Source organism: Pempheris klunzingeri, chromosome 19 (genome assembly GCF_042242105.1).
Source record: "Pempheris klunzingeri isolate RE-2024b chromosome 19, fPemKlu1.hap1, whole genome shotgun sequence".
In the NCBI taxonomy this organism is placed as follows: domain Eukaryota; kingdom Metazoa; phylum Chordata; class Actinopteri; order Acropomatiformes; family Pempheridae; genus Pempheris; species Pempheris klunzingeri.
Genome location: NC_092030.1, coordinates 6,800,677 through 6,817,374, shown reverse-complemented (window position 1 = coordinate 6,817,374; position 16,698 = coordinate 6,800,677). Strand labels below are relative to the sequence as shown.

General features: G+C 42.1%; 2 protein-coding genes across 2 annotated transcripts; one reads left to right on the top strand and one right to left on the bottom strand.

Annotated features, from left to right (window-relative positions):
* Positions 1–810: 810 nt before the first annotated feature.
* Positions 811–6,421, bottom strand: LOC139219333 (zinc finger protein 354A-like). Its single transcript, XM_070851158.1, has 5 exons — positions 5,917–6,421; positions 4,858–5,044; positions 4,659–4,754; positions 3,398–3,457; positions 811–2,794 (listed from the first exon to the last, which is right to left on the bottom strand). Exons 1-5 carry the CDS (start codon positions 6,127–6,129, stop codon positions 1,506–1,508), a joined length of 1,845 nt encoding a protein of 614 aa, XP_070707259.1. The 5' UTR covers positions 6,130–6,421; the 3' UTR covers positions 811–1,505.
* Positions 6,422–14,815: 8,394 nt separating this feature from the next.
* On the top strand, positions 14,816–16,698 carry LOC139219330 (angiopoietin-related protein 3-like). The gene is made up of 4 exons (XM_070851156.1): positions 14,816–15,156; positions 15,367–15,567; positions 15,891–16,001; positions 16,477–16,698. Exons 1-4 carry the CDS (start codon positions 14,851–14,853, stop codon positions 16,531–16,533), a joined length of 675 nt encoding a protein of 224 aa, XP_070707257.1. The 5' UTR covers positions 14,816–14,850; the 3' UTR covers positions 16,534–16,698.

Below are 16,698 nucleotides of genomic sequence, written 5' to 3'. Positions count from 1 at the left end.
TGTTATTTAAAATGCTTTGGCTTGTTTAGTTTTTTAAGGTGGTGTCTGAGTAATATTATGGGTCAATGGTGGGCTATTGTTTAGGGGGGGGGGGCGAAAGACAATGGGGCGCAACAGAATGGATGTGATCACTCTGAGCTTTGTGTTTATAATGAAACTGACTTTGTCAATGAAAGGATTAAGTGAATCTGAACCATGTCAGAAGAATCAATGCTATAAATACTCAAACTACTGACTGTCATCATCTATCATGTACTTCAGCGGTACTACTGTGCAGTGCAGTGATGGCGTAAACTATCCTTTACAATTCATTTAAAATTATTTGACTGGTTTCCCTTGTATCTCAGTTCAATACGGTGAGAGTTACATACAGCTTTGTGTTGCACCTTAATACGATCATTTACACCCTAGGATATACGTCCAGTACCTAGTGCTCACAAGACTTCATATTTGTGACTGCAGCTTTTGGCATCATTGTTCTAAGTCACCATGTCCGCCCAGCACTTTGATAAAATGTCTCAAGCATGATAAAGTGCTAATTAGCCTAGCTTATCTGCTTCCTTTATTGACCTCATTTACCCCCTCCCTACCCTTCCTGTGTTTAATGACAAAGGAAATTACCCACGTGTAAGTAATTTACGTGATTCCAGTAAAACCAATCAAGTGGAAAAAAACAAAAGAGAGCGAGCCCTTATTTAAGAAAGAGAGCAGTCAAGTCACCAGCTACTACTGAAGACATTGAAGACATGTTTAACTTTTGAGGAATCCATCTGAACCCAGTGGCTACTTTATTAATATTTTGTAGGCAGTCACATTACCTTTTTAGTTAATCCACAAAATATTAAACAGGTACCAACATGTCTAATTTCTGTAACAGAAAAGTTTTAATCTATAAGTCTCCAGTAAGGAATGGGCGATATGAATACAATCTTTTAACATGGTATACATTATATTGCCAAAAGTATGTGGACACTCAAGACCACAGAAGTATAAGTGTACTTTTGGCCTATACTTCCAACAAGAGGAAATCTTAATGCTACAGTACAAAATGATATTATTGACAAAAGTGAGCATCCGCCTTCATGACACTGTAACCAAGCACCTCAACCTCATCCAACACCTTTGGGATGAACTGTAACACCAACTGTGAGCCTGACCTCATCACCCAACATCAGGGTTGGACTGTGACCTCACTGAGGCACTTGTGTCTGAATGGGAGCAAATCCCACTTACTGTTCATGGTTTGTTCAACGACCACATGTGGTTGTCTCTAAAGGATTTTGGCTGTGTAGTGGATATAATTTTATGTCATGATATAGAATATTTTCTGGAAATTCAATTGAGAAACGAACTATATAACCAGATGTGCAACGTTTGTATTGTTTTCAGTCAATCTAGCCCGCAATAGTCTATTCATATAGATATTAAAAGGGATTGACAACTCTGTATGAAGAGAATTGACAATCGCCAATGCACAGTATGTAACCGTACAGCACTGACATGTTTTAGATTTTCACTGCATTCTTTTCATCCTTTCCACCTTCTGGCTCATCTGGCATGTGACCTCTTTGATGTTTCTTGAAGTCACCGCTGTGTATGAATCCTTTCCCACAGACCACACAGTGATACGGCCTCTCTCCTGTGTGGATTCGTCTGTGCAGCTTGAGGCTGCTGGACTGAGTGAACCTCCTGCCGCAGATGTTGCAGCCGTACATCTTCTCCCCTGAGTGAATCACCATGTGTAACTTGAGATTGCTAGGGTTGGTGAACTTTTTCTCACACTGATCGCAGGCGTAAGGCTTCTCCCCCGTGTGGATGCTCATGTGATATTTGAGATTGACCATGCAGCGGAATTTTTTGCCGCACACGTTGCAGACTGGCTGCTGCCCCGGTTTTCTCCCTGTGTGAATCCTCATGTGGTTCTGAAGCGCGCTGGCATGGCCGCAGCGCTTGCCGCAGGTCTCGCAGACGTACGGCCTCTCTCCCGTGTGGGTCAGCATGTGGTGCTTCAGAGCGCTCCGGTGACTACAACCTTTACCGCAAACCTCGCAGGAGAAAAGTTTTTCTCCGGTGTGTTTGCTCAGGTGATTTCTGAGAACGCTCAAGTCGCTGCATCCAAGGCCGAGCACGTCGCAGCAGTTCTCCTTTTGCATGTGAGTAACCCGGTGAGTAGCCAAGGACGAAGACGAGAAGAAGCTCTCACCGCACATTTCGCAGATAAAATCTCTGTCTCCTGAATGTAGATTCTCATGATCAGCCAAACTCTGTCTGCACTCAAAGGTCTCTGGGCAAAGCGAGCAGACAAACGTCTTTTTCAAGGCACAACATCTGTGCCGCTGAAGCGCAGACACCCCGGAGAACTGACTCTCGCACAGCATGCACGTGTGGGTGCTCGGTTTCCTCAGGCTGTGCTGACGCATGTGTCTATCAAAAGTGTACTTGTAAGCAAACTCTGTCCCACAGTCTACGCATTTGTAAAGCTTCTCTCCGGTGTGACGCCTTGAATGTGCGATGAGCCCCCGCAGTCCAGCAAAACGTTTGCCACACTCGGAACAAAGGTGAGGTTTGGAGTGAGTCAGGTAGTGTCTGTCCAACAAACACTTCAGAGCGAATGATTTGTCACAAGAAGAACATTTGAATGGCCCTGTGGTCTTCTTTTTGATCTTGGATGTGGCTGAAGAGGCTGTATCCTCCTGGACGGCATCCTCCTCGCTGACATCGGAGGCCGGCCCTGTTAACACAGCGTCTGGTTCACACGGCGTTCCAGAGCAACTCTCACGTGTGCCTGCACCAGCTGGAAGAAAAGAAAAACTTCAATGGGAGACTTGAAATGAAGTGGGAAGTACACAACTAACACATACAAACACAACCACTCAACAAATTAACATATAAATGTAAACATTTTTGCTCGTGAAGAAAAAGAAACATGTTTTATCCCGTTAAAAGAGCAAGAAACCTTTGCAATCAATTATAACCTCTTCACTGACTTACATTTGATTTATACTTAATGTTTCTGACATGACTGCAATGAAGTAACCAAGTAAAGATTTTCTTTTTCAGGAGGTAAAACTATAAAGGCATTTTTTCATGCCAGTATGACTTTAAAGAGAGCAGCAACAACAACAAATGTCAAAAACAATCCCAGTATACTGTGACCAACTACTGTGTAGGTGTGACACCGTCTGCCATTCATCTATATTTTAAAGACTGGGTGATAAACTCATCACTGTACAGTATATATGTTAAGTGGACAAACCTCAGTAAATATAACTTCTTATCACCCGTGTGTGTTCTGACCTCTGTACGTCTGCATTTTTGCTCCAAGGACTCTGGACGTGTTATAATTCACAAAAGTGGAAGCTTCTATTCTGCTGGTTTGTAAAGAAGCAGCATTTACCCGGTTTGATGGCTGGCTGTGAGTCAGCTGCTGTTGTTGGTTCTTCAGTCCTTTGCTCCTCTGAAAACACAAAACATCAAGTTAGATTCAGTAAATTCCTCATTAAGATATCATGTCTTAAGGCTAAAACCCACTGAGCGCGTCTGTGTCGCGTTCCAGCTGCCAGAGCTGGTCGTGCCCACTCTAGTCAATGCTATAAAACCCACCTGCTCCGCTAAAGATACAAGCCTGTTCTAATTTTGACAGACCAACCAGCCCAGAGCAAATGAGGCAGGCAGGAAGTCAGATAAATAAACAGCAAAGAGAATCCGGTCTGTTTTCAGAATAAAAGCCCCATGCAGACTCAATGGTATATTCCACCAGCACATCAATATCATTAGTAATCGGTAGCATCAGGCCAGATGATAACCGGCCAGAGGGTTTTTAACACCATGTCTGACAAGAGGTTCATCTTGGATGTGGAAAAAACACTTTTACTTTCACTGTAGCTGCTGTCTGTAGGCTACAGCACAACAAAGCAGTAAAACACTCGTGAAACACATTTAAAACTAACTAATTACAAAACATTGCTTGTTTGGACACGTTAGTGGCACGAAAGTCACAGGAAAATGATCAAATTAACAAAATGTGGAAAAATGCTCAGAGCCTGAAATGCCTCTGAGATGATCAACCGCACTGAGGACGGAGCGAAACCAGGCTGCAGCCACAACACAGACGCCCCCGGTGGGTTTTCAGGGTTATAATTGTTTCAGTTTTCTCGGAGGTGCGGCCCACAGTGTCATACTTTGAAAACCTATAAAGCATAAAGCACGGTCACGATGTAGTGGATGAATCTACATCGGAGCAGGAATGATTAGTCGACCAATCGATTAGTTAATTGACAGAAAATTAATCAGCAAATCAAACAATCATTTAATTTACTTATTACATTCTGTTCAAACAGCAAGAGTGTTTTGAGAGAACTTTTGTGAGAACTATTTAATGCAGCGAAACAATCTCCTAAAACTACTGCAAACACAAATGAATTTATAGAGAAATTAATCTAATCTAAGTCATCGTTTAACATAACTGAACTAATGAAACATGAATGCTGCTTATTGACTAATTTACAGAACTATAGTGACTGTTATAGTGTGCAACAGTTCTCATAGTGCAGCTGGACAAAAGGAGAAGTGTGTTGTAATGCATCCTTTGCTACTTGGTTGGTATTTCATATGGATTTCTATAAGGAAATCATATCATGTAGCAGCTGGTTGAATACCTCTGTAATACACATGATCATCCTCCTTTCTTATTGCTGGTTCAAGTCTGCCCTCCGTTTTCTTTCTCTTCTGACGAGAGCCTCTGGATGTTGATTCTGTAATTTAACAACAAGAACATAAAGCTTGTTTAATACACAAAAAAGCCAGTGTATGAACATGAAAAGCCTCCACAGCCAGTCAAGTAGCTAACTGACTAACGCTTTTTGGGCCCAGCCACTCGTCCTGCTTTCAGCTTCATGCTTGTATGGTTTATCTCGTCGTTCAGCTCAGCCCTCTGCTCTGCAGCAGGACCATCCTCAGCTTCACACATGGACACTTTCAACACCGTCAGTAGTTTCCCTACTGCACCTTTGGCCCATGTTTCCATGAGGGATGCAAAATGGATCTGTAAAGAAACAAATGAATGGTTGGTTATGCATGGTGCTTAGGCAGCTAATTAGTCAATTAATCTACAAGTACAATAAGAAATTAATAGAGAATTTATCAAGGAAAAATCCCAAATAAGGTTTCTCAAATGTGAGCAGGACTGGGTTTTGTATCATCGTCTCGTTGGACTCTTGGGAACTTGTTATCATAATTGTCAGACAATTTATAGACTTGACGATTCAATTAATCCTAACAATAAGTCCAAACCCCTTTACTCCTGTAAAATCAGAAAAGTTGGTGACATGTTTTCAGTACAAAAGTTACTCGTGTTGCATTGTTGCATTTTATAACCTTTAACCAAGGTTTTTAAATGGAATTCAAATTCATATATTCATACATACATATACACATTCATTTAAAAATCTTGATAACAATTCACATCTAATGTTTTGAAACAGCCCCGGAAATCCTCAAAGAAACAGCTGTGACTCGTGTGTGTGTGTGTGAAGCTAATGAGAGGCCTTCAGGGGCACATAGTAGAGTAGAACAGTAGAGTTTCTGCACAGGGGCTGAAAAGGCAACATTCACTCATGGTGTGGGATAACAGATTTACACAACCTTTATGTGTTAAACACAATGAATTATTTACTTTTAGATTCTGTCTCAATTTTCTCATTCGGGCTGGCGTTTTCTCCATGGCAACAACTGATAAGGCTCATGGGTTGTGTAGTTTTTAGAGCGGTTCCACTTCTCTGATCCTTAATTGAAATATTCAAATCCAAAGCCCATGATATAAACCTGATGACGCTAGCTATATAGCTATAGCTAGCCTAACGTTACCTGCCCATTCCTCCGTAACATTAGACAACTGTGTGTACGTGTATTTGTTACCGTTACAGCTTTATTAAACTGCTGCCTCTCCTCCGGTGGAGTCACTTCGCTCTCCTCCTCCTCGTCCTTCAGACCCGGAGCTGAGCGCTGCTCAGCGGCCATCGCGTCCGCAGAGCACTTTTCCAGGAGTCTGCTGAGCTCCGTCACCGCCGCTTCCACCAGCGTCTCCATCACGGCAGATATCTGACTCTCAAAGGTCTCCAGGCTGAACATGTTTGTGAGTAATTTCAGTTTTTCATTGTACCGGTACGACTGGAAATGTTTCTTTTTGCGCCGAGCAAGTTGTCAAACTGCCTTGTTGTTGTTCCGCGTTCTTCTTCTTCCTCGCGTGATTTTACAGCAGACTAGTTGCACTTTAGGAAGACATCTGCCCTCTAGAGGAGATACAGTGGTACCGCATCACCACGTTTAGTTATGGTTTTATGCACCTTAAAATGGGATTCTCCCCCATTTAGTTTAGAAAAAATGACCAGCCAAGCTGTATGATGATTTAAAAAGCAGTTTGGGAATATTTTCTTGATTAAAATCCTGTGTAGTTCCTTCAGAATGTACTTTGTCTTTTCTATTCAGGGCCATTTTTCAGTGTTTTCAACACACAGCACCACATTTATGGCAGCACATTTATATGAATCGTGGAGACTTAATCATTTCTGTAAATCAAAGACAAAAAATGTAAATCTCATTGTGCTGTTGTAGTTCCTCACTTGAACCACTAGATGGTAACGAACACTCATGATTCTGAGTACACTTATTCATCAACAGCTCCGGCTTCATTCTGCTTGGGTTCTTCTGTCACCATTGTATGTATACTGCTAAAAAACTGCAGGCTCACAGTCTTATTCTCAATCTTTCCTCAGCCGGTACAATGGCAGTATCAGCCTCAGCCACTCAAACAGGCATGCCACATGTTCGCTGTGCTTTTCCTCCTCGAGGTGTCACCACACATCATTAGCTTTGTGTTCATGGCACAATGTTGCATGTTGACTAGACTCCTGTTCCTGCTGAACTGAGCCAGTGTGTTAGATCGAACTGCTGTCAGCTCAGAAGGCACAAGAGGGAGGCCAGATGTTTCCTCGCACTAATGTCAAAACCGTGGTCAAGAGACTCCACATGTGGCCCTCTGGTGGTTCCATTCAAAGCCGATGAGAGAAGTGTCATAGTCTGCACATTAAACAAAACACGGCAGGAATTTAATTTTCATGCAAAGCACATTTCCTTTATTGTACTTGCATGCGACTAAACATCAAAGAGTCCTGATGTTTCCAGTGAACTTTATATTTCATATTATGATATTATCTTATCTGTTAGCATCAGCCCTTAGTAAAAAATAATTTAGCCCTTGAATATAATCTAGCTGTTATGGGAAACTAAATTTCTCAGGCACGATTTCAGCTCACAACATTGCAATAATCATTCTTCCTTTGCACAACAAAGGAAGAGAAGTTACAAAACCTCAGATAAACATCTGATAAACACATAGACGCAGTTTCTCTCCTTCTCCAAGAGAAATAATGCTGCACGCGTGGCCGACGGAGGAAAGAAAAGCCTTTCATGGCTGAGACGTGGATCGTGTTCGTTGCTAATGACAATCCCAAAGGTTATCCAGAGGTCCTCATTGTGAGAACACAAATGTGTTGCACCCCAACCCATTATGTTCCTCCACATGTCTTCATTCCAATAACTGGCAAATTGGATGTTATTCAACACAGTACTGATACAATGCAATTAAATTTTTACACAAGCGATATTGATCCTGGAATTGTCTATACCAGCTCTTGGTCTTTGAATCTGTGTCACAGCTGGTAGTTAATTGGTTTTTGCTTATTTGGATGCATATCAGTATAAAGACTTTGTAGCAAGTTGCTCATCGCAGCAATGGTTGATAAATATATATTTTTTTATTTTCATCATACCGTCTCACAAAAAGGACTTCTACATAGCATAGGTTTTTTATAATTCTATATACAGAACCTAAAAAGCTGTGTTCTCTCATTAGGTGCCTTGATTCTTTGTTAAAGACATGCAGTTTTAGACAGTAGCTATATCCTTAACTAAGATCCTGCTGAAGCTCAAGATTTAACCTAAACTCTCGTCATCAAATTAAGCAAAGGTTAGATTTACAAATTGGTTTTAGAATTCTGTATGCTAAAGAGTTTGAGTACAGAATCGTACTAAATATAGTGTGTCTTTTTTTTTTTGCCAAGCTTCGGTAAGAAACAGTTTTTTTTTAAATCATACAGCCCCATCATCTCTGTACAAGTGAAGAACTTAGCCACTGTGAACAAATTGCTAAGACTCCCTGTTCAGCAGTCGACTAAGCTCTGCACCTGATCAGAAACAGCAGATACACACAACATAACGCACACGCACTAATCCACTGATCTTGCCTCAAAAAGGTTGCTCTTTCATTGCGATCCACAGTCCGACAGCATGAAGAGCTCCTCTCTTGTGTGTAAAAAAAAAAAAAAAAAAAAAAAAGCAGGTATGTGTGTATCCTCCTCCAGCTCCAGGAGCAGCGGTGGCGGACACCATGGCAGTGTAGTAATCCCTGGCAATGTGATTTTTCATTTTCTGTCCCAAATCATCATGCCAGAGACCCACACAGCCACAGCAAAGACATCAGTCCCCGTCCTCCAGGAAAAGTCACTACTCTGCCCTCCTCTCGTCATCTCTCTCCTTACCCCTGCTACTTTTTCTCTCACGTTCCAGCCTCTCCGGTCCTCCCTCCCCCCACTCTCCCCTCTCAGGCTCCCATGCTCGGTTTAACTTTGGGTATTTCCCTCATTAACTGCTACGCCTATATCAGGAACTCCAGAAAGGCTGAGGAAGTCTGGCTCTGAAACAAAATGACAGCGTGCTCCTCTGATATTAACTCATGATAATCACCCCCTCACTCTACCGGGTGGGCAAGTCTCACGGCAGGTGTGAGGGCATTCTGGGACACGAGCTTTAACAGTCAGTGATTGGACAAAATGAATGAAACCCATTCTGCCCTCATCTGCTGTCTCTTTGTTGTCTTTACTCTTACCTTTTTCCTGTGGATTTCTTCTTGGATCCACAGTCATGTGTCAATGTGTGCAATTGAAACCTAATTGGAAACTTTAAATAAATAAATAGCTAATTGAAAATCTATATTTTGTATCATTGACCTTAGAAATAGAGCAAAGGTGGCCTATGTGCCATAGTGTTCTTCTCACATTAAGATTGAAAATGTAGTAAATATAGAACCCTGACCTCGCCACTGAGCTAAACTGTTCAGGTAATGACAAACAGAACAAGGTGCACTGTTGTGCCAGATGAAACTTCTGCCACATACCAGCAATTCTTCCATTGTTTCATCATCGAGTCACATCCATCTACGCCTGGCTGTCTTTCTCCTGCTGCGTTCCCCTGTGAGTAGAGAGGCAGCGTGACCTGTCAGCGCGGCCCTGGCTCCCATCACAGCTTTTTACTGGTCCTCACGGGGGACTCAGTGCAAGTGAGCACCACCTACAATACACCACTAATGAGAAGCAAAGGTTTGCTCATGGCACTCACTCCAGGCTTAGCTCTGAGTGTAAGAGAAGAAGAAATTGATGAGGTGGAACAGTCAACCGTCCAGGTTTCATACATACTACCTGAGAATTGTTGCCAGAAAGTAATCTGCTTTATTTTTAAACTGATGACTGATGATATTCCAGTTTGATTTGGTTTTTCACCAACAACCACTACTATAGTCAAAAAGTAAACCCTATGTGAAGTTACTGTAAAGATGTGACAGCAACATCAAAGAACCAGCACCAGCAAAGGCTGGTAAAACTTCACATCGTGGCTTCTGTTAAAAGTTAAAATCTACAAAACATAAAGATCCGACCTGTCGGAGAACAAACACAAAACACTAGTTAGCCACCTGTTTTTTAGCCAATTGTGGCTGTTGCTAGAACTTCTCTGTACATGAGGGAATAAGTAATTATTAGTCTGTTAACATGAGGCTACAGCCGTGCTTGCAGCTCCATGACACCTGCAGGCACGGCAGTGCTTTGAGCTAAATGCTAACATAGCACGATAAGATGCTCAAAAAGACGATGCTGCCCTGCTGATGCTTTGCTGGACCGCTAGTTGTCCCATTTGTCCCAAGTTTTGAGGCTCAATAATTCTACAGAGCAACATTATCATTCATTTGAAGTCATGTGTGTGTCCACCTGATGAATATTAGTCCAATGTTTACTCTCCTCCTGTATCTGAAAACAAGGCTGAGGACAGCACTGGCACCAGAACAATGAGCTGAAATCCTCTGTAGAGCTGAGAGGGACTGCAGACTGCAGATTCTAATTATTTGTCATTCTGATCCACATCTAAATTGTACCAATGCACCAAACTCATCCACCTTCAACATAGACTTATACATAGAACCACATACTTGGTGTTGGCTGACTTGATCCTACAGGGCTGACAGTGAACTCTCAGGCTGTAATTATATTATCAGTTTGAGTCTAAAGCTAAATATCATTTTACATAATCAGCAGGCTATCATTTAGATTTGGATCTTGGATTTAAAGCCTTTTGCAATACGGTGCCAGCAGTGAATAAATGATGTCTTCAGCCAATTAGTGATGATTTATGGTTCATGGTCCGCAGCTGCCTCTTAAACCCGTCACTCATCCCAGTTTCTCATAAATAATTGTCATAATAAATCTTTCGAAGTTCTTGCTCAATCCCTGTGAGACATAGCGTTCAGAGTGAGCGTGCTCAAGCTAAAAGTGAACGCAACATGCTCAGGCTCATGCTAAACTATAACACGATCCTCCTGTGTGCTCAGCGTTAGCAGTGACTGTGTGACTGCTGGCGCTTACTTAATGGGAATCACACTACAACAACACGTTCGGTCCTGCTTGCAGGGGTTTCAGTTTTTACATGTTTGATCCACAGAAGCATGACATACCAGGCGTGATCATGGCATGTGACCCCCTGCCAGCTGTTCAGCCACCCTAACTCTGACCTCCGAACCCCTGGGAGTCAAAGTCAGATCATGCTTGACTTGATGGGGCCTTTATGAGAGGTGGAGACCCGGGGTATGAGGGGTTGTATTAGAAGCATTAGAGCAACTGGGTGGAAAAACAAGTTTACATTCCTGGATTGCCACAGCACAGGCCACCAAGTGCAATGGTAGTGTTACAATAAACAGAACAGATATTCCTGCATCCCGACAGTTATAATGTATGAAAATATGAGACAACTTGCACAGTAAGCACAAAAAATGTCCATCCATTGCAAAATTTTTGTATTAGGTATTTTTACTGATGTTTACTGTCCTTTTACTGACTTACAGTAAATGTTAATGTGTGTGTTACAGTTCAAAGGTCACTTGAACTCGAAACTCTACCTGCTGCTGAAGATCGTGTTATAGAACAGATATACAGCACTTTTAAACCATTAAAGGAATAGTTCAACTTTTTTTTCCCATATCTTTGGATAGAGCCAGGCAAGCGACGCACACTCACTTTAAATTTACGGCAGTGATAAGCCACAGGGCTCTCCAATGTTCTGCCAGTTTGAGAAAGGGTGTGGGAGAACTTGGCCGCTCATTCAGGATGACTACTGTCTGTAAGGACAGTGATAGAGGTCATTGCATGCTCAGGTTACCATTGGGTGGGCTAGACTGATGTAAACCATACAGAACAACAGACAGATTAATATATGGTTCCTTTGTTACTGCAGACAATCACAGTTTATGAGCACATACACACAGCCATGAGTGCACCAGAGTTTAACAAACTCCATTTATGTGTCCCAGGACTCGTATGAACTGAATGTGAGTACACATCTAATTATCTAATAATCATATACATGAATTTAAGTGATTATGATCAGAGTTGTTGGGTTTTTTTTTTTTTTCAAACACCCATGTTTAAACACAACACACCTCTTCTCCAACCTGAAGGAGGACACCAGCAGCCCCACAGGCATCAGCGACCACTGTGGGCGCCATGTGATCATGTGACAGCGCTTTGATCAGCACCTACATGACTGCGTGCCTCTGTGCTCTCTCACAGTTAACACACACACACACACACACACACATGGATATGCTCAGTATATATTCGACACCAGGATGTACACATGCATGCAGGCCTTTATGCATGAACACCCAAGATATTCATAAGCTCAAGTTGTCTCCATACTTCTAGAAAATAGATCACAAATCAAGCGTCATCTCCAAACTCACTCAATTACCGCACTTCCTGTTCTTCAGTTTCTAAAGCTCAATGACTCTGAAGACTACCAGAAACAAAACAGCATCATCAGGTGCGAATAAATAGACTCTACTATGTGATATATATATATATATATATATATATTTGCAGTTTCAGATTCTGGAATTAGGTCTCAGTCTAGCAAACCTGCAGCCTCACAGATCAAGCAGGTGCCTTTTACCTCAAAACGTTTTTACAGTAGAGTAACTCTCCTGGATTAAATCTTATTCCAGGAGAACAAAGTCAATTTCCAGGAGTCTCCCTGCCAATCCTTGAAGTCTGTGCAGAGCTGAAGCACAGACAGAGGGAGTCAACTGGCCTAGCTTGCCGTAAAGACTGAAAGCATGCAAAAGAGTTCGCCTGGCACCAAGAAACAGCTACAGCATATTTCCCTATTTCCCTAAATCCACATATGACATTTTGACATTTCTGTTTCTGGGTGGATGCAACATGGTATGTGAGCTTTAGAGGTGCTGGTAGATGCTCTCCCATGGCACAGAGCTGTTTTCTAGCTGCTTCCAGTCTTTATGCTAAGCTAGACTAATCTCCTGCAGGCCTGCTGTATCATCTTGGAAAGAAAGCAAATAAGTAATAATTCATAAGTAATAAGTACATTTCCTTAAAATGTTGAAAATTAAGATTTTTGTGAGGATGACAGCAAGATTGAATTGTCTTGTGAATAAGCCATGCTACTAAAAGCTTTTTATCATAACCTCCAGGATTAATTTCTTTACAAGATCAAGATTATTTTAGAGATTTTCAATGTTTTTCTTTCTTTAAAAATACCAGCATTTGTTTCTTTCGTGCACATTAAGACTTACCACTTAAATCTTTGGTGTTTCTGTTCATTATTTTTCATCACAGAGTAGTCTTAGACTTAGTCTTAGTCTTGAATAGTCTTTGGTTTAGTCTTAGATTTGAATCACATTGTAAGATTATGAGCAGCTCTAGAAAAGACATTTATTTTTCTACCTTAAACAACTACAACATGGAGTGGATGCACACATAACAGTGCAAAGGAGTCAGTAAGCTTTATAGGAGGTGGTCAGTCTTAGTTTTTGAAGAGGTGGTATTTTGGTGATATGGGATTTTCATCAAAATACAGAGATTGTAATATATTTAAAACGCTGCTATTGCATGTCTTTTATTTAAAATCCTTTCCTTCCCTTGTCTGAAATGATTCAGATGCCTCTTAAAGTGATAAAAGCATGTCTACTTACTGTACACTGTAGTCCGTAGTCTCACTCGTGCAGTGGCCCAGTGACACTGCCTCTCTGCAGCTTTCTGTGTATCCTGAATGCCAGGAGGAAGGAGTGGGCTGAGACTGACGCCTTTCTCTCCTTTATAAATCAGGCTTTATGAGTTGACATAGTGTCGTTTGTGCATTAGGCCGGCCCTGACTCCAGAACAATTCAAAGAACAGTTTGTTGGTCTGTCCCTCGTTGGCATAAAGCAGCTCTTTCAGCCTGAGCCTGAGTGTAGGAAGTCATGTTTTGTACCCCAGTTCTCTCAGTCCAATTCAGCTTCAACAAAGCTTTATTGGCATGACAGTTGTATAGTCTCCTGCCAAGGGAAGCTTGAATAAGCTTAGTCCCAACATGCAGAAAGTAAAATTCAGCAAATTATCAGAAAATGTTCCCAAAACAGGATCTGACTGTAGGCAGACAATCTGCAGTATTTCTTTTATTATTGTTTTTTATACTAGCAGTTTATGAAATAGCTCTGTGAAAAAAGATCTGAACCATCAGAGAATTATCACCACCTCTGCTGCTGTACAGAGATTTTTCCCTTGTTTAATTTAGAGGTATGGCTTTACAGCAAAGTTACTGAATAGTCTGAAGAGCCTGTGGGCGCGGATGTGCAATAGTGTTCCTTTTTTCAGCTGTTTTTAGTATTTTAGACACAGATCAACATAATTATCATCATGGAGTGAAGTTTTCGTCCACCAGATGAATAAAAGTTCAATATATAAGCTAGTCACTAAACGTGTATGTCCGCTAAATGAGCTGACAGAAACAATAAAGCTCCTTTGGGCTGAATGTCGTGTCTGACGTCAAAGAATTATGAATGAACGGAGAGATCACCTGGTGGAAGGCCAGGGGTAGAATTATGAATGAGCATGTTCTGATTTAATTAATTTGAATTAATTTTATGATCTATACCACAAATCCCAACCAAAACAGGACGAGCGAGAGAGAATGAAGCTCGTCATTGCAACTCCTCAAACAGTCAGCAGGTGTCTCACTTGCTTTACTTTCATGTATTAATCCAACAAATCTAACTCAGGTTTAGTTGCACAAGGAGAAAAGTTCAGCAAGGTGTTGACTGCCATAAACCTTCACATCAAATATGATTGATTGATTTTAAAAAGATTATTCAGCGCTCTGGTTACATTTTCCTATTTTATAGTCCATGCGTCATTCTGGGAACTCCCCCCTCATCTCCCTATCTGACTCTCCTCCCTCTCCTCATCCCTCTCTCCACCACACTTGAGCTAAGGATCCCCTCAGGGAACATCTGAGGCACATCAGGACACTGGAGTCACAGCAGATGTGATTTCATGTGGACACGACTCCAAGGCTTTTAAACTGCACTGTCTGAAGCCACAAGACTGGTATGTTGATCAGATCAGGTTCTGGCCACCAGCAATTCAGGATCTAGATACATAGGCCTGCAGAAAGGGACTTAGAGCCTCCACCTGATGAAATCCTGGACTATGAGGGTGAACCAAGTGCTGCAGCTGTCCGTTTTGTTGGTGGGATTCTGTCAGGCCCAACCTGCCCCTCCACCAGATGATCCCTCCGCATCACAGGGGGCAGGTGAGGTCCCCGTGTCCCAGCTGAGGATGCTGTCTCTGGGACTGGCTTACCTGCTGCAGGGGGTGGAGGAAAACGCAGAGCAGCTGGAGAAGCGGGGAGAGCAGGTGGCAGCCGAACTGGATGGGACCACAAAGAGTCTGGAGACTCTTCGTAAGCAAAGTCTGCAGACAGGGCGGACTCACAGGCAGGTGAGGGACAAACGAAGAAATCCATTTAGACATTGCCCTGGTTTCTTTTATAGTTGTTTCAGTGGTATACTGGGAACAAGAATAAAAGTCAATCAAAGTCATTCACATCATCAGAGAGAATACTGTCTCAGGTACAAACCGTGATATCATGAAAAATATTATTACTGTGAGTACTATGATAGCTGAGCTGTATATATGATCTGTCCTCAGGCAAGGAAGGACCTGCAGATACTGAGTGCCAAGGGGGACAGGCTGTGGAGGGCCGTCAGAGATCTGCAGAAGGTGCTGGAGGATCTGGACACAGAACAGGGAGCAGTGCAGCAAAGGATGAACCGCATCCTCCAGAGAATGAAGAGCCTCAGCGAGCCGAGCTCGGGAGGTAAAACTCAGCTCGACGTCAGCTCTGTGAAGGTGAGCAAAAACCGAGAACTTACCCAGTACTGTAAGTGTGTCACAACACAAAGGCATACGGAGACTTCTGATCCTCAGCTGTATTCAATTCACTGTCAAATTGGAACCCAACCCTTGTCTAAATATGATTGCATGATGTGAATGAAGAGATTTCCCTTTTTTGGAAGGGGCCTACCCAGGAAAAACAGCCAAAAGTACACAGAGATGTCCACATCCTTTTGGCGTTTCAGTGTATTTTTTGTGTTTCTGAGTTGTAGTAAATAGATGTCAGCGGACATGACAGATTTGACTGTTCTAGCCGTCTGATCTTTGTTGTGCTGCAGGTTATCGTGGAGAAACAGGCCCGACGACTCACCCGTCTGACCAAAGAGGTTTCAGCCAGAGACAGAATGATTGACAGACGCCTGCAGCACATCGCCCACCTGGAGAAACGGGTATGTCACCTGACTTTAGGCATGTAATCGTGGTGTTCAATCTAAAAATGTTATTTTTAATGCACTCCTGCCAGGGAGGCTGTTTTTAAGTGAAGCATGACCTGAGAGGAAATAAATGGAAATGGATTAATTTTAGTAGTATCTCTTTCATTCCAAAGGCTAGTCTGCCAAGAGTGTTTATTAAAATTATTATGGACTTGTGCTGTTGTTAAAATGATCACTTTTGTCACAGAGGAGCTACGTCATGTGATGTTATAATAATAATAATAATGCAGTTCAATTTATGTTGCATATTGTATCTAAAATGATCCAATACAATGTGCTTCATATAAGACAGACAATATACATAGAAAGACAGATGCAAAAAAATGAATATTGTTGTTGTGGCCATGTTGTACATTAGCCTCAGAGTTTTCTATGGTTAAACCATAATGCATGACTTTTTTTGCAGCCAACCCCTGTGTGTTTGTTTTAGGTGTCTGAGATCCTCCCGGCAGCACCGAGGGCAGATTCTGACTCCGACTGTGTCTGACGAACAGCTGCATCAACACAGCGGCTCTGAGCCAATCACTGAGAGTGGCTTTGTAAAGCTGACAAAATGAACTGCTCTGAAACCCACTAAAAGATGTGTCACTGCCAACAGATGTATGACTAATTCTGATTATGTCAGTTCTGACGATTACAACAAAAAAGCTGT

Bases quoted from the DNA above. Each gene is read 5' to 3' on its own strand.
- LOC139219333 (XM_070851158.1), bottom strand. From the start codon at position 6,129: ATGTTCAGCCTGGAGACCTTTGAGAGTCAGATATCTGCCGTGATGGAG. The intron at 5,045-5,916 runs GTAACAAATACA...GTTTCTTTACAG, and splicing joins AGTTTAATAAAGCTGTAACG to ATCCATTTTGCATCCCTCAT. The intron at 4,755-4,857 runs GTTAGTCAGTTA...GTTAAATTACAG, and splicing joins AGTGGCTGGGCCCAAAAAGC to AATCAACATCCAGAGGCTCT.
- LOC139219330 (XM_070851156.1), top strand. From the start codon at position 14,851: ATGAAATCCTGGACTATGAGGGTGAACCAAGTGCTGCAGCTGTCCGTT. The intron at 15,157-15,366 runs GTGAGGGACAAA...ATCTGTCCTCAG, and splicing joins CAGGGCGGACTCACAGGCAG to GCAAGGAAGGACCTGCAGAT. The intron at 16,002-16,476 runs GTATGTCACCTG...TGTTTGTTTTAG, and splicing joins TCGCCCACCTGGAGAAACGG to GTGTCTGAGATCCTCCCGGC.